The sequence below is a fragment of the Oncorhynchus keta genome, chromosome 22 (genome assembly GCF_023373465.1).
Source record: "Oncorhynchus keta strain PuntledgeMale-10-30-2019 chromosome 22, Oket_V2, whole genome shotgun sequence".
Lineage (NCBI taxonomy): Eukaryota > Metazoa > Chordata > Actinopteri > Salmoniformes > Salmonidae > Oncorhynchus > Oncorhynchus keta.
In genome coordinates this window covers 5,217,522-5,243,130 of record NC_068442.1, presented here as the reverse complement: position 1 = coordinate 5,243,130, position 25,609 = coordinate 5,217,522, and the positions used below count along the sequence as shown (strand labels likewise).

Here is a 25,609-nt window from a genome sequence, read left to right as displayed (position 1 = left end):
AAAGACTCTTAAAGCAAATTGCATCTCTGCCTCTGCCTGCTCTCTAACCATAGTCCGACAGTAGATGGGTATCACCATTACCTAGTTGTAAAACCTCAATCATTTACACTCGGTGTGGAGGTAAAAGTGTTGTGAGCATTATATCTGAGTGATGATTCTAGTGGGGTTTACACCATTTGGATTGAAATTGACACCACCTGCAGTGAATAAATGAAGTGTCGATTGAATCACAGATGAAGCAACAGTTTGTGGTGTGGTTGTTACTCAACCATGTTGAGTTCATTTCCGTTAACTCTCTCAGAGTGAAAAAATACTTGGGAGGGTTCTCAGGGTAGCCTAGTGGTTAGAGCATTGGACTAGTAACCGGAAGGTTGCAAGTTCAAATCCCCGAGCTGACAAGGTACAAATCTGTCGTTCTGCCCCTGAACCGGCAGTTAACCCAGTGTTCCTAGGCCGTCATTGAAAATAAGAATTTGTTCTTAACGGACTTGCCTAGTTAAATAAAGGTAAAATAAATATCCTATTTCCCAGCATGCTTTTTTGCAGGTATATTTTATAATAGTTTTTTATTTTTTAAATGTCTTTCTGCATGCACATTGATTGATTATTTGATCTAAGATAAATAACTGACAGTTTTCTAAACCAATCTGTAAGTGGTTGGGCCTATTGCCCCCATTACTGAGACTGTTCTTCCAGTTTAGATGGTTTAGGTAATCTTGTTTGACAAATTCCTCACCATAGCACTCATTCTGAATGCAGATTATGGGTGATGAGAAGTTTCAATATCCTCCCTATATCTGGATTCCAATAGGAATTACAACATCCATGTCTCTGTCACAAGGCATTTGCCACACCCACAGTGTTATGGATCCAACCCTCTGGGGGTGTTAGTTTAACACTGTTTTGGTGGGTCAAATATAATTCCTAAGAAAGTGTTCAATTTAACATTGTGGGTGTTAAAATTCTGATCTCAAATGTGATATGTGTGTATTCAACAATAACTTTTTGTTCTGCAGGTGTGCTTCTTTGTGGCCCTCTACTACAATGTGATCATTGGGTGGAGTCTCTTCTACTTCTCCCAGTCCTTCCAGCAGCCTCTGCCATGGCACGAGTGTCCCCTGGTCAAGAACAAAACCACAATGTGTAAGACACACACACTCACCTTCATCCAGCACGCGCTCATATCATCATTACACAAGAACTATACAGGTGGCTCTTCATAACTAGCATACAAGTTCATAAAAAAACAGGTAATAAAGTCATAGTGCTTAGATACTTCCCAGTGAAAGCGATACAGTAAGCCATTAGCCATACTGTAGACACACAATCCATTATAAAGCGTGCTCTGGTCTAATCCGTAACAACCACCATTTTGTCTGTCCCTCCTCCCACCAGTTGTGGTGCCTGAGTGTGAGAAGAGTTCGGCCACCACCTACTACTGGTACCGTGAGGCTTTGAACATCTCTGACTCCATCTCTGAGAGCGGAGGCCTCAACTGGAGGATGACCATTTGTCTGCTGGCCGCCTGGTCCATGGTCTGCCTCGCCATGATCAAGGGCATCCAGTCCTCCGGGAAGGTGAGAGAGAGAGAGTAAATGGGGGTGGGGAGCTTGGTGAGAAAGAGAGCTTGGTGTAAGGGAGCAAGTTTGAGAGAGAGAGAGAGAGCTAGATAGTTACGGTATTCCTGGTTTAGTCAGTTAGCCATTCAAATGGGAGTTGTGAGAGAAAGCTTGTTAGTTACTGTATACCTGATAGACCTTGACAGGTCTTCCTAATGGTAACTGACTGGAAAGGATCTGGAGCTCATGTGATCCGGGTTTGGATGTTACTGTAGCCAAGTTGAGAGTAGCGTGACTAGCATCCGGATGGATTAGCCGAACTGGCTAACAGTCGACATTGCTCTGCATCCGTTGCCATCTTCTTTAGCAGGTCATCTTGATCCTTTATCCATGTTCTCTCTTGTCATATGACTGCTATTAGCTGGCCAGTTACAAGGTCAGCTAACACTTTTTTTTCTTTCTAAGGCTTTAATCCCTATCGGAAAATTCTATGATGAAAACGTCGCTGTTGTTTTTAGCGTTAAGCCTTCATTCCGTGTCAGGCTGGAGCCAAGGCAGGAGAAACTGTGTCAGGTCTTTCTTAATCTAACCAAGGTGTGAAACATGTAAAGTTACTTGCATAACCATGGTTCTCTGATAATATGAGTGAGCTGTATCACATGTAGGGGTTCGCAGGGACTGCCTACTCTCTCAGAAGTACCGGTCAAAAGCATCTGATGGAGACTGACAATTCAAGTGGCGAAGGATTGGAGACCCTCACTTCCATAAAGGAGCCAGTCTCCTGCCCTCTGGATATTTTCAAGCATGCTTCTCTTCCTGACGCTCTGAATGCGGCGCTACATCTCACTCATGTTACCAGGTAACCCGGGGTTACGCAAGTAGCCTTACGTTCTCTTTCAATTACTCATTTCGATGTATCACGTGGGGATATGGCTAACTCCCGTTTTGCAAAATTAGGCTCTCCGAAGCCAGGGAAGTCCCAACATCAGCCACCCTTAGAGGTCCCGAAGCTCTGAGAAGGTGCAGAGAGAACCCATTGGGAGAAACCTCATAACAAAGCGAGGGGAAGCACAAAATCTCAGTATAATGAGACGTCCCAAAAACAGTGTCCGAGAGGTAAACCCCCCTGTAGGAGAGGGCCCTTCCTGGCCCCACCGAAGGCTATCACCCTTGCACTATTATAAATAAATATTATGGTCCCCATGATCCGGCAGGATATTGTCAAAAAGAGACGGGCCAACCCTCTAAGGGTGGTTGCCCAATGAGCGAAGAGCATGACACCCTTGCCCGACCTCACTTACAACCCAAGTAAATGTGAAACTTACAAACGGGACAACAGGGACGCCTTTCTAGGTAAGGCAACAGGCAAAAAGCCATAGGCTCCAAGGTGTGACAATGGGGAAAAAGTTGACCGGCTCAAAGATTGGTTAAGTACATTAACCTGAAAAATCCACCCCATACACTTAGGGACGCCAAGGGCAGTAGTAAAGCAAAATGAGCAATATGCAGTCTCCATGCTTTTCAGTGGCTAATAGCTGCTGTGAAAGGATTTAAGCACACGTCCCACAAGCTAAAGGCTTAAGCGATGTGCCCCCCTTAGTCTACACTACAGTTATGGATAAACTATCACTGTCGGGTACTTGGCAGGCAGAGAAAGCGGCAAAATGAACTCAAGATGAACCTTATCTCAGTCCAAAAGATCCTGCAAGGAGCATAGGACCATGGAAAACAGAGTGTAGGATAGAACAATCTGTATAGTCACAGCTTTTCCACGAGAAAAACACACCAACTGAGTGTGTATTAGGGGCTGGCAGTCTTTAAGACTTACAGGCCTGTCTTTCCATTAAAATAAATTATATACTGGCCATGTCCCGAATGCTAAATCATTTGTGTGAGGTTGGAGAATTGTTTCATTGCTAGGGCATGTTCTCAATATTTTTGGGGCTGGGAAACCATTTTGTGATTGCACATTCACATTGCACCCCCCAGCTAGCACATTTGGTTCCTTAGAAGTTGTGTGAACGTTGGTTCTGAGAATGAAGCCATACGTTTCCTGACTGGTGAAACAGAAAGGTTTTATTAATGTTCTGAGAACAGATATTATAGGTTATTTGAAGGTAATTATATAATTTTGTGTAATTATGCTTCAATAAGACTCTTAGTTCAACTGTTATGAACTCCAAGCACAGATAGGACACATCGTCATTAATTTGCTTAGGCATTAATCATGCAAACACTTATTTTTTATTGTGGCATGGCAGTGAGGTTTAAATCTATGATTTTTTGCTCTCTATCCATGGAATTAGTCCACTAAGCTCACCAGGATGGAGCTAGCAAGCTGTGTTTTTTTTTAAGACTGTTAATTTTAGTCTATGCAAACAGGCCACATTTCAAAGGAAACAAGCTCTTGTAACAGTATAACTTTAGACCGTCCCCTCGCCCATACCCGGGCGCAAACCAGGGACCCTCTGCACACATCAACAACAGTCACCCACAAAGCACCGTTACCCATCGCTCCACAAAAGCCGCGGCCCTTGCAGAGCAAGGGGAACCACTACTTCAAGGTCTCAGAGCAAGTGACGTCACCGATTGAAACACTATTTAGCGCGCACCACTGCTAACTAAGCTAGCTTTTCACATCCGTTACACTCTCATTAAGATCAGGTGTAGACAATTAGTCGGCGTGGCCAACACATGAGCACACTTAACAAGATAGAGGATAGAGAGAGTTTTGTTGACACTGAGAATGTAATGTATATGTTTTTAAATAACATTCTTAGAACATTCTTTGAATGTTAATAACGTTTTCTTGTGTTTTTTTTAATGGAAAGTTATCTTAATGTTCTGAGAATATGACTTTAAATAGAACCATGAGGAAACCTGTAGAAAACGTTATGCTGAAGTACTGAAACTCCCACAGAAAAACGTTGTTTGTTAACATTCTCGGAACAATTCGAGAACATGACTTTAAATAGAACCGTGAGGAAACCTGTAGGTAAGTACTGAAATTCCCACCTAAGAAACATGTTTCTCAGAACGTTATGTGCTAACTGGGTATCCTGCACCGTTCCCAGAATGTTGTGGGAAGGTTATATGCAAAAATAACCATTGGACAACCACGCTCTCACCAAGCAACATATGGTTCTCAGAACGTATCAAGAGAAAATATTCAATTTTAAGCTCATTTCCTGCAATTCTACATAGGGATAGGCCTGGAGAAATGTAACCACTCTCAAATTCATAGACAGAGCTATGGATGCAATCACTGACCATCCATGCTATCAAAATGATAACTATATATACAGTGTTTGTACATAAAACAAGCTTATATTTTGAGTTCTGACGGGGTATGACAGTTGAACTAAGCTCATGAGGCATTTGCAAGTTATATTCTTCAAGAATCAATATCATGGTATTCAATACCAAAAATGGATGTAGCAACTAAGGATTATAGCTTTAACTGACAGTGCATTTATGTACATTTTGTTTTACAAAATATTAAGTTGAATAAATGGTGTAGCACTGGATACCAATATCCCTCTGAGCCAGGCCCATGTTGTCCAGGGTTAAGAACATCATTTGTAGATTAATAGTATGTGTCACGCCCTGGTCAAAGTATTTTGTGTTTTTCTTTATGTATTTGGTCAGGCCAGGGTGTGACATGGGTTTTTGTATGTGGTGTGTAGCTTAGTGGGATTGTAGCTTAGTGGGGTGTTCTAGGAGAGTCTATGGCTGTCTGAAGTGGTTCTCAATCAGAGGCAGGTGTTTATCGTTGTCTCTGATTGGGAGCCATATTTAGGCAGCCATATTCTTTGGTTGTATTGTGGGTGATTGTCCTGAGTGTCTTGATGTCATTGGTTGATGTTAGTTGACACATGTATAGGCTGTTTTCGGTTTTCGTTTCATGTATTGTTTTGTAGTGTTCGTGTTTAGTCGTGTTTACGTTTGTTTAAATAAACATGGATCGCAATCGACACGCTGCAGTTTGGTCCGACTCTCCTTCACCACATGAAAACTGTGACAGTATGACATTACATTGTATTTTATAACACCCTTGGCCAAAATGTGTTTCATCTGTTGTTGCTATAAATATTAATTTTTTAAAAATGTAATGGTTTGTTTTTACAAAATATATTTTGAGATCTGCCTGTGAACCCCGTGCTGTACATCCGCGGACCCCACTTTGAGAACCTCTAGCGCTAGAGTATAAACCTTGCATGACGATAGCTGCCAGGACTGGTCGTAAGCAGGGTTGTAAAACTGCCAACCGGGGCAGTGAGCAGGGTTGTAAAACTGCCAAATGGTCACATCAAGGGTCTCAAAGATTAGGAGGGAAAGCATACGGCATCATCTACCTTTTGATTTTGTCTTCCGCCCCAAACGGCATGGTCACCATGTTATGGGATGGGATTGTTGCTTCTACAGGCTGGATTGATACAGAAAGCAAGCTCTTAGGACAGAGTATCCAGCGACTTGACATATAAGACCTCAGGAAAAAGGAAGAAGGAAACACCTGCAGCGCAGTATTCCTAATCCTGGGCAGTAGGATAGCTACATAACTGTTAGTCTTGACCCTGCTCCATGGGTTGTCAAGAGCAAAGAGTTCCTCAGCCTCTCGCTCCCATCAGATCGGTAGGCATAGCAGGCAGCGGCCCGATTGGGTGAACCAATCGCAGTTAAAACGTGACGAGGAAAAGCCAAAGCTTTGTTAACTCAGGAGTACCAGATAACCCCCCTTTTCCCTGAAATCCAGAAAGTAAAGTAAGGAACAACTATACAGACTGATCTCTAGTTCAATGGGGAGTGTTTTCCATAACAGAGCCAAGTTGTCTTTGCCAGGTAGAGGAACAAAACGCCCCTCAGAATAGTAAAACGGGCTGAGAGGGTTTCCCAATGAACCCTGGAAACCTGTCCTCCCGTAGAATGGGGAGCAGAGTGGTTAGGGTTTCCCTGCCTTGTACAGAGTAGTACAGCCCTGTAGTGGGAAAACCAGCACGGCGCATACCCTGAATGGCTTGACTGGGATTGCTCGCGCCATAGCAGTTAGAGGCAAAAGGCCATAGGCATGGGGTTAACAGGGCCACAGTTCGCCTTCCTGCGCCGCGTGTGTCAGTGAGACCGGAGGAAAGGCTGCCATGCTGACTGCTGCCCTTGGCTGAAAACCTAAGAAGGCTCCTGGGGTGTGGATATGCTCAGCCAAAGTGCCCTTTCTCTCTCCACCTCTTGGTTCATGGTATGACCACAGCCTTGGATGGCACTATGGGGGGCAACGAGGCTCATGTCTGTAATCATACAGATCTCCTCCCAAACATCTGGGTCTAGGGTCTGAGTCCAGTTGCTTCCCCACCTCCTCCAGGTAGCCTGATATGCCAACAATAAAGAGGCCACATTGAGAGCTCTAATTGCTTGGGCTGATGCCTTGTACATTTTTCCTAGAAACAGAGGCAGGTAAGCACTCTACCTTCCCAGGGAGTGAGTCATTAATAACAACATGGCTGAGGTGATGAGTCAGTGATGGCTACACCATGGAAGGGTTGCTAAACCCAGATTCCTCCATGATGTGTATGTGCAGACTCAGGGTACCTTTATCAATAATCCTGCTAATGAGGTTTTTTTCCCCCACACGCTCTTAGCTTCCCTGAGGCAAGCTGGTACTACAAGTCTAAAGTAATTTTGTCAAAAGTTACTAATAAAAACATACAGTTATTTACCCATGCAATCATATAAAATAGTCATTTCCGTTTTTTTCTTTGTAGCTATAATGGATATTTACATTTAGTTTAATGTTACACACGTCTGTACTGTACAGTTCCTTTATTGGGGCTGTATGGGGACTGGAGTCTCTTCCCATCGTATATGTTCCTTGCCAGCCCTGAGCCCCTACAGAAGACTTGATGTCGAGTCTGGCCGTGGCCCACTTGCAGACATGAAGGAGGCCAAACTCCACTGAAGGAGGGGCAGCTCCACTGCACTCAGGTCTGCATGTGTGAGTGGGCGGGAGACGTCAGTCCCCAATTCCTGCGCAATCTCTTTTATCTTTGTGAGATTAATCCCATAGTCATCCTTGTCATGCCCTAACTCGCCTTCCCGTGACACTACATCGTCAGACAGTGGGGGGAGGGAGTCAAGGCTATCAATGACTCACCCCAACAGGGCTCCGTTGCAGAGAGCTGAGCCTCAGCTGTCGGCTCTGAGGCAAGAAGGGCTAGCGAGATAGAAGCACGTTTCAGCCTCTTCTTCAGACCTGCTCTCGTAAGCTGTCTGCAGTGCTCACTGGTCCTCAAGCGCCTCCTGGCCATGTTCCCTATGTATAGAGGATGGGAATCTTTCTCCGCTATCATGGAGCCGCAAGCACAAGAACATGCTGCTGATTGTGGTGCCGATCCAGTTTCTGCGGTTCTGCCTGCGGCTATGGACCCCTGACCTGTTCAGACGTACCACCTTGTTGTGCTGCTGATCCAGTTTCTGCTGTCCTGCCTGTGGCTATGGAATCCTAACCTGTTCACTGGTTGTGCTACCTTGTCCCATACCTGCTGTCTCAACCTCTGAATGCTCGGCTATGAAAAGCCAATTGACATTTACTACTGAGATGCTGACCTGTTGCACCCTCTATAATTACTGTGATTATTATTTGACCCTGCTGGTCATATATGAACGTTTGAAAATCTTGGAGAACGATCTAGCCTTAATGGCCTTGTGCTCTTATAATCTCCACCGGGCACAGCCAGAAGAGGACAGGCCACCCCTCAGAGCCTGGTTCCTCTCTAGGTTTCTGATTTGTTGATAGGGATCATCCTTGGACAGGATAACAGTGGTCATTATGATGAATAAGGCTTGCTAGGTGGACCGAGCAACTCTTGTTGTAAGAACAGCATAGTTAGACGGCATAGTTATAATCCCTGATGCTGGTGGCTAGCAAATAGTAGCTTGTGTAAACGGTGTACCAAGATATATACAGTTCATTCTGAAAGTATTTAGACGCCTTGACTTTTTCTATAATTTATTTCCCCCCTCAATCTACACACAATACCCCATAATGATGAAGCAAAAACAGGTTTTTAGAAATGTTTGCTAATTTATTAAGTACATATTTTAAAAATATCACATTTATGTAATTATTCAGAACCTTTACTCAGTACTTTGTTAAAAACCCTTTGGCAGCAGTTACAGCCTCGATTCGTCTTGGGTATGACGCTACAAGCTTGGCACACCAGTATTTGGTGAGTTTCTCCCATTCTTCTCTGCAGATCCTCTCAAACTCTGTCAGGTCGGATGGGGAGTGTCGCTGCACAGCTATTTTCAGGTCTCTCCACAAATGTTTGATCGAGTTCAAGTTTGGGCTCTGGCTGGGCCACTCAAGGACTCTTGCGTTGTCTTGGCTGTTTGCTTAGGATCGTTGTCATGTTGGAAGATGAACTTTAGCCCCAGTCTGAGGTGCTGAGGTCTCTGTACTTTGCTCCGTTCATCCTTTCCTCGATCCTGACTAGTCTCCCAGTCCCTGCCTCTGAAAATCACACCCATAGCATGATGCTACCATCACCATGCTTCATGGTTACAGATTTCCTCCATACGTGACGCTTGGCATTCATGCCAATGAGTTCAATCTTTGTTTCATCAGACCAGAGGATCTTGTTTCTCATGATCTGAGAGTCCATTGGTTGCCTTTTGGCCTCCTGATTGGTGGAGTGCTACAGAGATGGTTGTCCTTCTGGAAGGTTCTCCCATCTCCACAGAGTAACTCTGGAGCTTTGTCAGAGTGACCATCGGGTTCTTTGTCAGCTCCCTGACCAAGGCCATTCTCCTCCGATTGCTGAGTTTGGCCAGGCAGCCAGCTTTAGGACGTGTCTTGGTGGTTCCAAACCTCTTCCATTTAAGAAGGATGGAGGCCACTGTGTTCTTGGGGACCTTCAATGCTGCATAAATGTCGTCTTACCCTTCCCCAGATCTGTGCCTCAACACAATCCTGTCTCAGAGCTCTACAGACAATTCCTTCGACCTCATGGCTTGGTTTTTGCTCTGACATGCACTGTCAACTGTGGGACCTTATTATAGACAGATGTGTGCATTTCCAAATCATGTCCAATCAATTCAATTGACCACTGGTGGACTCCTATCAAGTTGTAGAAACATTTCAAGGGTGAACAATGGAAACAGGATGCACCTGAGCTCAATTTCGATTGTCATAGCAAAGGGTCTGAATACTTAAATTAAATAAATACTTTATTACGTTTGCAAAAATGTCTAAAACCTGTTTTCACTTTGTCGTTATGGGGTATTGTGTTTAGATTGATATTGAAACATTTTTATTTCATCCATTTTAGAATAAGGCTGTAATGTAACAAAATGTGGAAAATGGGAAGGGTTCTTGTAATTAGGAGCCTTGTGGCCAACTGCTAGCAATATTGATCACCGTATAACGCTATAGCCATGAGGCTAGTGGGGCGTTAGTTAGCTAGCAGCTACCTTGTGGTGAAGGTGTGCCGTGGCTAGCTCAGTGCTGGCTGAAGGAAACCGACTGACTGAGAAGTAGAAATGTAATTTCTACTCGTAAACATAAACCTTACGGTTACTACTCAACCTCTCGATAGGGTCTGAAGACCTACGCTCATCAGCAATATCCTTCACGGTTTGATGGTGAGCAGATTAAGCAGTCAAACAGGTATACAGTCAATATGAGGAGAGCTAGAGTAATGACACTCTTCATGAGGAAGAGAAGCAAGAACAACTGGAGGCCTGGAGAGTGGCTTCTTTTATGGAAGTGAGGGTCTCACCTGTCTGTCTCTGTAACGTTCGTTGTTGAAAGGATTGGACCAAGGTGCAGCATGGAAGGCTTTCATAATTTTTATTAATGTGAACCAGCAACAAAACAAATAACGAGTAACAAAACGAACGTGCAGCTTTGTAGTGCAAAAGGCTACAATACAAAAACAAGATCCCACAAACAACAGGTGGGAAAAGGCTGCCTAAATATGATCCCCAATCAGAGACAACGATAGACAGCTGTTCCTGATTGGGAACCATACCAGGCCAACATAGAAAATAAAAACTAGACTCCCCACCCTAGTCACACCCTGACCTAACCAACATAGAGAAATAAAAGGTTCTCTAAGGTCAGGGCGTGACAGTCTCCGACAGATGCTTTTGTTAGGTGTTTCCGAGAGAGTAGGTGGTCCTTGCAAACCCCCACATGTGATACATCGAAACAAGTATTTGAAAGAGAACACCATTGAGAACACCATTGGGTCCTTATCATCGCTTGTGCGTCTTAGCAAAGAAAGTTTCTACTCCTTTTAGAGTATTGTTCCTTGAGCATTTTAGCAAAGACCATTTTCACTCACTTTAGAGTATTTCTGGTCTTATAGGAACATGGCCCTATCCTGTGCTATCTTAATGCAGCATTTGATCCAGCCTTTGTCCCTCTCCCTGGTCTTATCCCAACAGCTGTCTGGTGTTTGCTTGGTTCTATTCAAGCCCCTGTCTCCACAACAAACACAGACAAAAACAGTCTCCACAACACACAGACAAAACAAGATGGATGCCCTGGCCTCTCAGACAGAAGTGCTTTAATCTTGGTCCTCTGCCATGGTGATGGCATGACAACAGGGAAACCGTCTGTAGTGTCCCGATCTTCCACGTCCTGTTCGTCCGTCGCCGAGGGTGAGGTCATGAAAATGGCCATGCACTTTCCATTCCCCTCCTGGTGAAGGGGCCAGAGTGAGAGACCCTTTGAAGCTTAATCAGGGCTTTACCACACAAAAGAATATTAATGTCGCATTCGCCCCTTGTTCACAAAAGCCTATTCCTAGGCTGTGAACTACAGTTTCTTTTTCATTTCTGTGTGTGGGTGTGAGGGTGCAAGAGAGACCGAGGGGGAGCGTGGTTGCCACGGTTATACGCGCTCTTTTACTTTGTGTGATTGTGAGGGGTGTACTCACAAAAAAAGGAAAGAAAAATAACTTCAATCATGTGCATTAAATGGCTTATTAATTTTCCACTCAATCTAATTTGGACTTGCATTCTGTGCAGCTACAAAAGAACACCTCAAAGTTAAAGCACTTACAGTACACATAATTAAGATTGTTTTTATCACGACCTGACAAGGTATAATTTGAGTTTTGAGTTGCATAGCAACATCTTGATGATACATAGTCATAATGATAGATGGCGCCTACGATCTGTGACTGACATCACCTCTCCTTACATAAATGACATACTATCTAATGGGATAAAGATACAAACTTTGATAGGTGAGGCAGATATACAACATTTAGATATGGGTGGCAGGTACAGTAGTCACTGCACCTATCCGGTGTACAAAACCTTTTTTTATTTTTTTTATTTTTAGACTCTCTGAGCAGAAAGGAGCTTCTTTATATACATGGTGACCACGGTTGTTATTTTCCTATTTTATGAATGGTTGATACAACGTGAATAAGATGTTCAAGAGCAGCTCAGCTGCATAGTGACATGGTTAGGCAAATGGAGCTTCAACCCATCCATACAGCAGGGGTAGGCAACTAGATTCAGCCCCGGGCGTATTTTTGTCGGAGTGAATGGTCGGGAGGCCGGAAAATAATTGTAATCATTTGTAGACCACAACTAAGTCCAAAAAGAGATTGCAGTGAAAAATAACAATCATTTCATACCTTGATTACTTTGAGGCACGATCACATAAACGTCCTCTCAATGTCAACTGCGTTTATTTTCAGCAAACTTAACATGCATAAACTGAACAAGTTCCACAGACATGTGACTAACAGAAATGCAATATAGTGTTCCTGAAAAAAGGAGGGGGTCAAAATCAAAAGTAACAGTCAGTGTCTGGTGTGGCCACCAGCTGCATTAAGTACTGCTGTGCATCTCCTCCTCATCGACTGCACCAGATTTGCCAGTTCTTGCTGTGAGATGTTACCCCACTCTTCCACCAAGGCACCTGGAAGTTCCCAGACATTTCTGGGGGGAATGGCCCTAGCCCTCACCCTCTGATCCAACAGGTCCAAGACGTGCTCAATGGAATTGAGATCCGTGCTCTTCGCTGGCCATGGCAGAACACTGACATTCCTGTCTTGCAGGAAATCATGCACAAAACAAGCAGTATGGCTGGTGGCATTGTCATGCTGGAGGGTCATGTCAGGATGAGACTGCAGGAAGGGTACCACATGATGAGGGATTTCTTCCCTGTAATGCACAGCGTTGAGATTGCCTGCAATGACAACAAGCTCAGTTCCGATGATGCTGTTACACACCACCATTCCTGGTGTAACTCGGGAAGTTGTTGCCATCCTTTATCTGTCCCACGGGTGTCTGATTTAAAAAATGCTTTACAGCGAAAACACCACAAACGATTGTTAGGTCACCACCAACTCACAGAAAAACACAGCCATTTTTCCAACCAAAGAGAGGAGTCACAAAAAGCACAAATAGAGGTAAAATTATTCACTAACCTTTGATGATCTTCATCAGATGACACTCATAGGACTTCATGTTATACAATACATGTATGTTTTGTTCGCTAAAGTGCATATTTACAGTGGGGAGAACAAGTATTTGATACACTGCTGATTTGGCAGGTTTTCCTACTTACAAAGCATGTAGAGGTCTGTAGTTTTTATCATAGGTACACGTCAACTGTGAGAGACGGAATCTAAAAGAAAAATCCAGAAAATCACATTGTATTATTTTTAAGTAATTAATTAACATTATTTTGCATGACATAAGTATTTGATACATCAGAAAAGCAGAACTTAATATTTGGTACAGAAACCTTTGGGTTCGTGACCATGGGGAAACGCACAATTGGCCTAGCGTCAACCAGGTTAGAGAGGGTTTGGCCGGTAGGGATATCCTTGTCTCATCGCACACCAGCGACCCCTGTGGCGGGCCGGGCGCAGTGTGCGCTAACCAAGGTTGCCAGGTGCACAGTGTTTCCTCCGACACATTGGTGCGGCTGCCCCCACACCACTAATGGGATATCAACAGGCCACTAACTTACTACCCTGGGACAAGGCCGAGTATAGTCCAGGAAGATCTCCCCAACCACACAAGCCCAAGGACAGGAAGGATGGCTGAGCTCGAGCAAGCCATTGACTCAGCCTCCGTAATAGGGTCAGAAGCTAAGAATCCCAGTGGAGAGAGGGGAGCTGACCAAGCAGAGACAGCAAGGGTGGTTTGTCACTCCAGTGCCTTGCAGTTCACCTTTGCACCCCTGGGCCAGACTACACTCAAGAGATGAAGAAGTAATGAGTCTTCAGTAAAGACAGAGTTGAGACAGAGTATGTGTCTCTCACATGGATCAGCAGACCATTCCATAAAAATGGAGCTCTGTAGGAGAAAGCCCTGTCGCCAGCTGCTTGCTTAGAAATTCTAGGAACAATAAGAAGGCATGCGTCTGTACGGCAGGACCAAATCGACTAGATAGGTAGGAGCAAATCCATGTAATGCTTTGTAGGTTAGCAGTAAAACCTTGAAATCATCCCAAGCCTTAACAGGAAGCCAGTGTAATGAGGCTAGCACTGGAGTAATATGATCACGTTTTTGTGTTCTAGTCAAGAATCTTGCAGTCGTGTTAAGCGCTAGCTGAAATGTGTTTTGTGCCTTATCTGGGTAGCCGGAGAGTAGAGCATTGCAGTATGTTCCATGTGGCTCAGTTGGTAGAGCATGGCACTTGCCACTTGTCAGGGTTTTGGGTCGATTCCCACGGGGGACCAGTACATGTGGAAAAAGTATGAAAGTGTATGCACTCTACTGTCAATTGCTCTGGATAATACCTTCTAATAAAATGTTAATCTAGTCTAATCTTGAAGTGACAAAAGCGTGGATTAGCATTTTTGATTTTTTTTTTTACAAAATGTTTCAGATTTTTGAAATGTTACGAAGATGCAAAAAGGCTGCTCTTGAAATATTTTTTTATATGTTAGTCTATAATCTTGAACAATAACACAATATTCTTCCACTTACTGTGGTCCGCACTCCGCAAGGCTGTGTATTTCTCTGTGTCCACAGGTCAGGAGTAGACAACAAGAGGCAGCCTCAGAGATCCGTTTAGATAAAGCACAAAAGTAATCAGTGCACAGGATCTATCTCGGTATTAATCCCAAACTTTGGGTCTAAGCCGGACTTGTCAATAAATAACTTTAGGCAAGTCAAGTCTTTGAGCATAAGTCAGACTCCAAGAGTATTTTTTTTAACACGAGTCAGGGTCAAGTCTCAAGTTTGCCTCTCACTTTGTAATGTTTGAGTTATAATAAGGTTGTTCTTATGTTGTTGTTTTACAGGTGATGTACTTCAGCTCGTTGTTCCCCTACGTAGTGCTGATCTGTTTCCTGGTCAGGGCTCTACTCCTCAAGGGATCCGTGGATGGGATCCGACACATGTTCACACCCAAGGTACCGTATCCTAACCCTAATGCTTACCCAAGGTACAGTACAGTGCAGTGGTTGGAACCGGTTCAGGGAACAGAACAGAAAACTGGAAAATAACAACATTTTCAGAGGAACAGAATCAGAACCGGGAACGAAAGTGATCTATACTGTTCCGGAACAAAACCGTTGTTTTAAAAGCATGGGAACTGGTTAATAACATTATTTTACATTCCAGCATTTTTTTGTCACTCAGAAACTTAAGCCCCGTTTCCATTGGCAATTTGAAGTCAAGCAAGGTTGGGCTGGCCTTGGTGGGCTAGCTCAAATTGTGTTTCCACTGCCCCCAGAAATTAGAAATGTTGCTAGGTTGCCAATATGTGACTGCAGCTGGCTTCGATAATGTTGCTAGCTAAATTGGAAGATGTTGAATAATTTAATTCATCCTCACCATGCTGTAACTAACATTCCCCTATAGTACCAGCCAGACTCAGAGCAATGTATTTCGCTTGCTAACGTTAACTAGCTAGCTAAACGGTTAGCGTCGTTGCTAGAATAACAGGCTAGCTAACTAAATTCCTACCTTGCTTGCCATGGCATTGGTTATTAGCTAGCTAACTAAGCAAACGAGACAACAGGTTTGATATGATGTAGCTAGCTAGCTTTCGATATGACTTGGCCAGCTAATATTCCTGCTAGCTAACCTTAGCTAGCTAGCTAGCTAGCTGGCTTGTTTCAACTCTGATTTGCTGGCTAACATTAGGTAGCTTGCATTCAAGGGCTAAATGTTGTCATAAACGTTTGTGGAGTGCAAAAATGTATGAAAGATCCAGCTATGGTGGTTATTATAATGTCGCCAGAGGGGATGGCTGCCGTTTTACGGGCTACTAACCAACTGTGCTGTTTTGTTTTTTCGCATTGTTTGTAACTCATTTTGTACATAATATTTCAGCAATAACTCACCTCGAACATTACAAATCTTTTTTGTTTAACCTTTCTAGCGCAGGCGTGCCGCTAGCAACCCACCTCGACAAAATCTGGTGAAATTGCAGGGCGCAAAATTCAAATTACAGAAATATAAATATTTAAAATTCATGAAAATACAAGTGTTATACATCAAAATAAAGCTTAACTTCTTGTTAATCCAGCCGCTGTGTCAGATTTCAAACATGCTTTATGGCGAAAGCACACCATGCGATTATCTGAGGACAGCGCCCTGCATACAAAAGCATGGAGACATATTTCAACCAGGCAGGTGCGCCACAAAAGTCAGAAATAGCGATATAATAAATGCCTTACCTTTGAAGATCTTCTTCTGTTGGTACTCCAAAAGGTCCCAGCTACATCACAAATTATCCTTTTGTTCGATAATGTCCTTCTTTATATCCCCAAAAACTCAGTTTAGCTGGCGCACTTCATTCAATAATCCACCGGTTTCCCTCCTTCAAAATGCGTACAAAATGAATCCCAAGCATTACCAATAAACTTATCCAAACAAGTCAAACAATGTTTAAAATCTAACCTAAGGTACCCTAATACGTAAATAAATGGTATTGTTTGAGATGGAGAATCGTTATTGTCTTTACCGGAGATAAACAACAAAGAACGCACTCTCATCCACGCGCATGAAAACACTACAGCCAAAACGGGAGCCACTTAGAAAAACTACAAATTCTAGCAAATTTTTCCAAAAACAAGCCTGAAACTCTTTCTAAAGACTGTTGACATCTAGTGGAAGCCCTATGAACTGCAATCTGTGAGGTTTTGGCCTCATAATAAACATGAAAGCCATTGGAAACAGTGGTAGGCTGAATTTTAATTTGCAAGGGATGGTTAATCCTCTGTGTTTCGCCTGCCATATCAGTTCTGTTATACTCACAGACATTATTTTAACAGTTTTAGAAACTTTAGAGTGTTTTCTATCCAGATCTACCAATTATATGCATACCCTAGCTTCTGTGCCTGAGTAACAGGCAGTTTACTTTGGGCACGCTCTTCATCCGGACGTCAAAATAGCCCAAATAGGTTTTAATGAGCAAAGGATATAGTGCTTTGTCAAGACAAGGCCCAAATCCACGTCAACAACATGAAGAAAAGACAGTGTAAAAAGGGGAGGAGTGTGGGGTGCCTTGTAAGAATTTGCAGACAAGTAGGTAAACCACCACTTCCGAACATGTAATCATGGGAAAACAAACTGGCCGATCTACTATTAAGACTATCTGACCAATGGGACATTAAAAACTGTAGTATCTTGTGTTTCACCGAGACGTGACTGAACGACGACAAATAATATAGAGCTGGCTGGCTTCTCCGTGCATAGGCAGGACAGAGCAGCTACGTTTGGTGTCAGAGGATGGACCAAAAAAATGTCAGACTCCAGTCACCCAAGTTATAGACTGTTCTCTCTGCTGCCTCGTGGTAAGCGGTACCAGAGTGCCAAGTCGAGGACCAAAAGGTTCCTTAACAGATTCTACCCCCAAGCCATAAGCCTGCAGAACAATTAATCAAATGGCCACCCGGATTATTTACATTAACCCCCCTTTTGTTTTTACACTGCTGCTACTCGCTGTTTATCATCTATGCATAGTCACTTTACAAATTACCTCGACTAACCTGTACCCCCGCACATTGACTCGGTACCAGTACCCCCTATATATAGCCCCACCTTATCTCAGCTCACTGGTCACCATAGCAGCACCCACTCTTAGCACGCAGGTATATCTCACTGGTCACCCCCAAATCCAATTCTTCCATTGGCCGCCTCTGCTTCCAGTTATCTGCTGCCAATGAATGGAACGAACTGCAAAAATCACTGAAGCTGGAGACTCTTATATCCCTCACTAGCTTTAAGCACCAGCTGTCAGAGCAGCTCACAGATCACTGCACCTGTAAATAGCCCATCCAACTATCTCATCCCCATACTGTATTTATTTATCTTGCTCCTTTGCACCCCAGTATCTCTACTTGCACAATCATCTTCTGCACATCTACCATTCCAGTGTTTAATTTCTATATTGTAATTACTTCGCCACCATGGCCAATTTATTGTCTTACCTCCCTTAGCCTGCCTCATTTGCACATGCTGTTTATAGACTTTTGTACTGTATTATTGATTGTATGTTTGTTTATTCCATGTGTAACTCTGTGTTGTTGTATGTGTCGAACTGCTATGCTTTAACTTGGCCAGGTCGCAGTTGCAAATGAGAACTTGTTCTCAACTGGCCTACCTGGCCGCCCCATCCCGCATGCGGGATCTGGTTAAACGCAAAAGGTGAAATAAAAAATAAAAAATATCCTTTTCTTAAAAAATAAATAAAAAGTTATTTTTATGTCATTTTACTGTGTTACAAATAAAATAATTTTTTGAAGAACTTTGATGTTTCATTTAGTAAGATGTCCAGTTTTTTTCTTAACTCTTTTTCTTGCATTTTACCGAAACTTTCAGCCACCTAAACGCAAACTTTTTTGAATTAACTCCATAATATCTGAAACAACGTTGTTTGAATCAATCCTCAAGGTGTTTTGTCATATATCTCTTCATTGAAATGCCGTCCCTTGCATTCTTCTCTGATCGGATGGAAAAATACTGGTACCTGACTTTTGCACCAATTTCCACCAGACATGCGGGACACTTGGTAATTGTAGGCTCTTATGGTCAATCTTCCAATGATATGCCTACAAATACGTCACAATGCTGCAGACACCTAAACATAGGAAGTGTGTCAGTCGCATTCACAGCCATATAAGGAGATCAGCAGAAATCCTGTTGTGATCAAACATCTTGGTTTTGCCTGTAGATTTTGTTCTATGGCACTAATGAAAATCTTTGCAGTTCTGGAAACCAGTGTCTTCTTTCCAAAACTATCAATTCCAAGCATAGTAGCATCTTTTTGACAAAAGCTAAAAAGTCTTTTTATCCAAAAATTAAATACTGCCCCTATAGGTCTAACAGGTTAAATAAAGGTGAAAAAAAATAAATAAATAAATAAAACGTTATTTTTATGTCATTTTACTGTGTTACTTTTGGATTTTATTTCATTTAGTAAATATTTTCTTAACTCTATTTCTTGATTTATTTGTGCCTTGTCTAACAACTGCAGTACTGCTTGTCCATGTGCTAGCTGCCAGCATCAAGCCCAGACGAGCTAGCTAAACATTGTGTCAGCATCCAGCAGTGATCAAGTTGGCGGTTGCATGGTAATGGCATCACCAGCCCAAATTCTAATTGAGCAGGCACCAGTTGTGAAACTGGGCTGTGCTGGCCCGGGTTTCCCTCGATCCAGCTCGAATGTGAGATTTCCATTCCAGCCAACTTGAATTTGGCCCTAATTTTAAGTGCCTGTGGAAATGGGGCTTTATTCCAGTGTCTGCCTGCCAGCTAGAAATCTTTGCCAGTGTGTGTGCATGTGTAGGCTACCTGCCCATCCCCCTCTGAAGCATAGGCTACTGTACCCTGCTGACATTACAAGCGTGATTCAGATATTGGGGAGAGAGATTTTTTATGAGAGAAGAATAGATTCACTTTTTCAATTCTAGTTTAGGATACTATAGTTAACACATTTCACATTGGATTTATTAACTACAAAAAGTTCATTTTGATGCTGCTCTGCACACACAAGATTGTTAGCTGACTAGCTAGCTCCGGTTCAACGTTAAGCCAACTCTCAGAAGTTCAAAGATATTCAAAGTTCCTCCATAGGAGCCGCTCATTCGTATGCATAATGCATAATTCTGTGGGACTAATTCAGATAATGCATGTCATAATAAGATGCCCAGCGCTTCAGGCCTCCACCCTATCTTGCACTCTCCCCACCCGCAAAATTTAAGTTGTATCTCACGTACTTGTCTGTCCAATGCATCGACACAACTACAGCTTGTCCGCACCATAGCACGCTGCTCTATCTCAAAAATATTTTTTCTGTTCAGAACTAAACAATTGAAAATTATTTTGGTTCTAACCCCTGGTAGTCACCATAATGCTGCTCCTTGGTTATACCCAAGGTACAGTACCGTACAGTCAGCACAATTCTGCTTCACACAGCCAACATACTGTACTAGACCCAGTCAAGGACTCAGACTTGTTTGATCCAATGCACTAGTTTTATCCAATGCATTTGTTTGATCCAGTTATGGATCAATGTTGCGTTGTTCACTTTACTGATCGAGGAAGGAAACCAAATTGACTGAAAATGTGCCAGAAAAATATTTTTTTAATACTTTAGTCTTTGGCTACTCAGTTGCCGTGGACCAATAGCAATTGGAATCATTTCATTTGGTTGCTTCCACGACGGCGTGTTCCATTCATTTCACAACAAAGTCTCATGTGTCTGCTGATTCTCACACAGCTGACATCTTTCTACTTCAAAAGGCCTTTGCTGTGTCTCCTGTATGCAGGTAGAAAGACATCAAAAGCAGGGCTCATTGTGTGTTGTGTAGTGTGTGCCTTCTAACTATACTGTTGGCTATTTGAGAGCAGTAGCATGCTGGTTATGTTCTCCTTGCTGGGTCCTTGTTTGATCTTCTCCAGTTTTGACAAATGGAGGTAACTCTCAATCATGATTCACATGTCGACTGATCTGCCCCACTGGTCCAAACAATCGCTTGTCCATTACTAGAAGTTTAACAAAGACTATTGTACAATAAATGACGTAGTGTTGTCCTAAAGAGTCAAACATTGGTCAAATGAATCCACATCGAGGAGAGATGTGTCTGGAACTATAGTTTATCTTCCTTTAGCACCTCACCTAAATGCAGTGGTGTAAAGTACTTCAGTAAAAAATATCTGTACATTACTTTGCTATTTATATTTTTGACAACTTTTACTTTTACTTCACGACATTCCTAAAGAAAATAATTTACTTTTTACTCCATACATTTTCCCGCACACCCAATAGTACTCGTTACATTTTGAGTGCTTAGCAGGACAGGAAAAGGGTCCAATTCACACGCTTATCAAGACAACATCCCTGGTCATCCCTTCTGAATCTGATCTGGCGGACTCACTAAACACACATGCTTCGTTTGTAAATTATGTCTGAGTGTTGGAGTGTGCTCCTGGCTTTCCGTAAATAAATAAAAAACATAATATGGTTTGCTTATTGCTTATTATAAGGATTTTGAAATTATTTATTCTTGATACTTAAGTATATTTTAGAACCAAACACTTTTAGACTTTTACTCAGGTAGAATTTTACTGGCCGACTTTTAACTTTTACTTGAGTCCTTTTCTATTAAGGTATCTACTTTTACCCAAGTATGACAATTTGTGTACTTTTTCCACCACTGTCTAAATGTGCATTCTTAATTTATTTCCTTTCCAGTTGGAGATCATGCTGGAGGCCAAAGTGTGGCGCGAAGCGGCCACACAGGTCTTCTTTGCCCTGGGCCTGGGCTTCGGAGGGGTCATAGCCTTCTCCAGCTACAACAAACGGGATAACAACTGTCACTTCGACGCAGTGCTGGTCTCCTTCATCAACTTCTTCACCTCTGTGCTGGCCACCCTGGTGGTATTCGCCGTACTCGGCTTCAAGGCCAACATCATGAACGCCAAGTGTGTTGCACTGTGAGTAGTATACTATAAGCCACTCACTTTTAGAACTGTAGCCTAATCCCCCAACTGTAGCCTCATCCCCCAAATCGTAACTTTTGGTGATTATACTGTAGGCCAATATGCCTGTGACTTGAAGTTAAGCAGATGCTTTTATCGATCATACTTTTCATAGAGACACACAGTATATTCAATGCAATGTATGTGGCCAGTACTTGAATCATGCTGTACCACTGAGCCACGTGACAAGGCCGATATTAGCGTGGTCTTGTATGATAGAGTATCCATTTTGATCTGGTCTTATATTATTTTCAATCTCTCAGGAACACAAAGAAGATAGTTGCTTTGCTAGGGAATGAGGTCAGCCACGACCTGATCCCCCACCACATCAACTTCAGCGCTACTGTGAGTGCTGAGGACTACCAACAGATGACAGAGATCCTCAGAGGGGTGACGGAGAAGGATTACCCGCGCCTGGGCCTGGACTCCTGCAGCATCGAGGAAGAGCTCAACAAGGTGAGGATCCTTTGTCTTCCGACAGCTACATCATTCTAATGCAACGAGTCGGTCGGTGCAGAGGGCCGTCACAACATCTGACATAAGGCAATGGGTGAGGGGACTTGTAGAATGTAGAATGGTAATATTGTGTCTTTTCGCATCTTTCATGATCATAACAGTCACTTTTAGGTCATTGAAGAAAACAGTCATAAAAACTGGTGTCGGACATGGTATCATCACAACAACTGACTTTTGCACCGTCATGTCACAAACCAGGATTAGCTACGCCCAGAGCAATATATTTAGAGAGGTGGGCCAAAATGTTGAATGGACGCCATGTTTGCGCCGGTGAGCAGTCCATTCATCCATACATGGTGAGAATTTGGAATCTTGTACATAGCATTGTTTAAAAGTGAGTAAAATGGTCAGAGTGAGGTGTCCTCTCATTTGTGTCTGGAAGTAGCTAGCAAACTAGTCAACTTTAGCCAGTTAGCTTGGGTGCTTGACTGCCGTTGTGAGGTCAGAAACCCCTTCTACCCGGCCAGAGCATCCAGTGGGCACTCTAAGTGCGAAACGCTCTGAATTTACAAAACGACCCAAAGCACACTCTGACACACTGGAGGCAATTTGCGAACACCCTAAATATATGGCTCTGGCTACGCCTTTCGAATGAACATTCTTTGTGTCATAACAGTGCAATGTAAACTGTTACTGAATACTATTTTCCACAGACTGCTGTAGACTTGCCTCTAGATGTTGTCTACACACGTCAAGATTTGTCATTCCAATCATGTGAAACCTTAGGGCAAATAGTCTTACTAGAAGTGGATATTACTGACTAATTTACGTAAAACCTTCTTCTTCTTCTTCCCTGTCATCCTTCTCCTTCCTGTCCTCCACCTCCTCAGGCAGTGCAAGGTACAGGCCTGGCCTTCATCGCCTTCACAGAGGCCATGACCCACTTCCCTGCATCTCCCTTCTGGTCCGTCATGTTTTTCCTGATGCTGGTTAACCTGGGCATGGGCAGCATGTTTGGTACCATCGAGGGCATCATCACACCTTTGGTCGACACCTTCAAAGTCCGCAAGGAGTTCCTCACAGGTCAGTCCAAGACGGGATGGAGGAATATATATAGGTCGTTATATCTCAATTCACCTTTCTGCGATTCCTCTCAGCTTATCTCCTTGTTTCCTTCTCAATCGTATTGGAGAAGGTCCCTATCGTACCTTCTTCCTCGATGCGTTGTGAAGGAGGACATAAGGAGAGAAGATACAAGGAAATGAGGAAAAATAAAAGAGAGTGTCAGTGTGTGGTAGACCTTTTTCCACAATGTATCCTCAGCTGAACTATACTGATGTGTATTTTCTATAGTAACAGGTCAATTAAGTATTACCTATGTGTGTGACGTATTATGGCTCTTTGCTTTAATGCCTTTGGCTCAATAATGATTGCATAATACTAATCCAATACACAGTAGATGTGTGGCACCAAAGAGAATTTCATAATTAGCACAACCACATGTTGATCAATATTGTGCATGAATTCTTGAATTGCGGTGGTGAACACTTTAAAATGAAAAAAAACAAATGGGGCAAAATACATGTTCCGTTTTTATTTAACTGTTATTTAAAAATTAAACAAACAGTATGTGACCCACCACCTGCACAATACTTGCAGTGAAAATGACTTTCTGAGAAAATTAAAAACAAAAAAATATGAAATGTAGCTAGACTCTTACCCGTATAAATGGATGAACACTTCATCCTCTCTGTCATGGATGCCATGCTTGCCCTTAGTTTGAAGATGTAATCCGGAGACAGGTGTTTTATTCAACAGCCTTCTGTGTTCTCTTTTTGACTCCCTGTGCATTTTCAATCATACTCTGCTTCCACCGGCATTCCACTGATTTCAAAACTCGGTCAACTTCTTCCATGACAACAACATTGTTGATCGCCATTTCTTCCTCATCACTGTCATCAAAAGACTATACAATGTCTGGTTCAAGGAAAAATGTTGACCTAAATCAGGGATTCAGAGAGAGTCAGCATGGCATGATCGTCCTCCAGAAAGTAGTCCATCGCAACGTTTTCCCACTGATCTTTGTCGATGGCGCCTAATAAATTCAGGCCAGCAGTGGTGAGAGCAATAGCAACACTTTTGCAGTTCTTCATGTCTTTCCAAAAAGCTGCGGTAGAAAGGATTATTTACACACACTGAGCAGCTCATGTTATAGACACAAGCATTCCACATGGCAGACCAATCCGAACTCATCTCTCGTCCAGCCCATCCATTATCTCAGCCAATCATGGCTTGCGGGAAGGTTCCTGTATTGTTCCATGGCCAAACCAACTAGGCTCGTAATTTAACAATTGTATTTGCATTTACAAATGGCATACACGTTTTTGTTATTAAGGAACTTGAAAGTTCATGTTCCAGAAGGCTTTTCTGACAACAACAAAAAACACATTTTAATAAACAAAACAAAAGTTTACGTTCAAGTGCCTCTCCTGTGAAGTAGTGACGTGCGACATACGTCTAGCTTCATGAAACAGGTCACTTATGTATAAGTCCTTAATATTGCAAAATATCTAGTTGCAAGCATTGTAGGAACTACTTGAGGATAGCAAATTGTCCCGCTGGTAATGTGTAGAGGTGTAGTGACATGTTTTGGGTGTTTCGAGATCTTTCTATTATTTGGAATGCAAGAAAACAAAGAAGGCTATTCAAATACCTTCTTTTTTTTTTACTAGTATAATGTGTTCCTCAGTTTTATGTCATTTGGTGTTACCACCTTGAAAATCACTGATTACGAAGGTATACAAGGATCCAGTGGCAAGCTGTTATTGAGGGAGGGGGTCTCTATTAAAGAAAAATATTAGCTAATCACACCCTTTTAATATGTCATACATTTGAGGATTTTTCATTTATCATTTGGTGTGTCTAAATCCAAAGTGTCACTTGGTGTTCGAACATTTTAATGAAGGGAAATAACATTGTGAGTAAAAAACGTGCGATTACCTTAGATTTTAGCATTTGTGGCCTCCATTTCAGAAAATCCACATTTACCTCAAATGTATCATCGGTGGTGTTAGTACTCCTTGTGGTGGCATATTGTTATTATCATGGTACACATTTCATTAAGCTGCCATATTAGTTGATTTAGAAAGGGAAGATCAAATCTTTTTTTTCCAAAATGCCATGCCCAAATGCCACCATAATTCAAGCACCACCCAGATGGCATTTATCCCCCTTGTCCCTTTTGACTAATGTCTGTGTATTCTCCCTCTTGTAACAGTGGGTGTCTGTCTGCTAGCCTTCTTCATCGGCCTGCTGTTCGTCCAACGATCTGGGAACTACTGGGTGGCCATGTTTGATGACTACTCCGCCACACTGCCCCTGCTCATAGTGGTCATCCTGGAGAATGTGGCTGTTGCTTGGGTCTACGGGACTGACAAGTATGTATATGTCAAATGATATACAGAATATCAGTAATCTGTGGTTTTATTGACTATAATTACAAATTTGAAGCTGTCCATCCAAATGCAATGACAAATATTCTTTAAATTCAGTATTCAGAATGAGTTTGAATGAATAGTGAATGAACAACACTTGACTTAAATAGTACCCGCTATCACCTCAGGTATCCT

General features: G+C 42.6%; 1 protein-coding gene across 3 annotated transcripts in view; it reads left to right on the top strand.

The window, feature by feature from the left end:
• Nucleotides 1-25,609, top strand: part of LOC118400958 (sodium-dependent neutral amino acid transporter B(0)AT2-like) — a 49,471-nt gene that overhangs the window by 22,043 nt on the left and 1,819 nt on the right. For all 3 annotated transcript variants that reach the window (XM_035798013.2, XM_035798014.2, XM_035798015.2), the window contains exons 4-10: nucleotides 1,017-1,143; nucleotides 1,396-1,577; nucleotides 14,834-14,944; nucleotides 21,238-21,479; nucleotides 21,788-21,980; nucleotides 22,871-23,063; nucleotides 25,258-25,417. In XM_035798013.2, coding sequence (XP_035653906.1) covers nucleotides 1,017-1,143; nucleotides 1,396-1,577; nucleotides 14,834-14,944; nucleotides 21,238-21,479; nucleotides 21,788-21,980; nucleotides 22,871-23,063; nucleotides 25,258-25,417 — 1,208 coding nt within the window. The remainder of the gene's footprint in view (nucleotides 1-1,016; nucleotides 1,144-1,395; nucleotides 1,578-14,833; nucleotides 14,945-21,237; nucleotides 21,480-21,787; nucleotides 21,981-22,870; nucleotides 23,064-25,257; nucleotides 25,418-25,609) is intronic.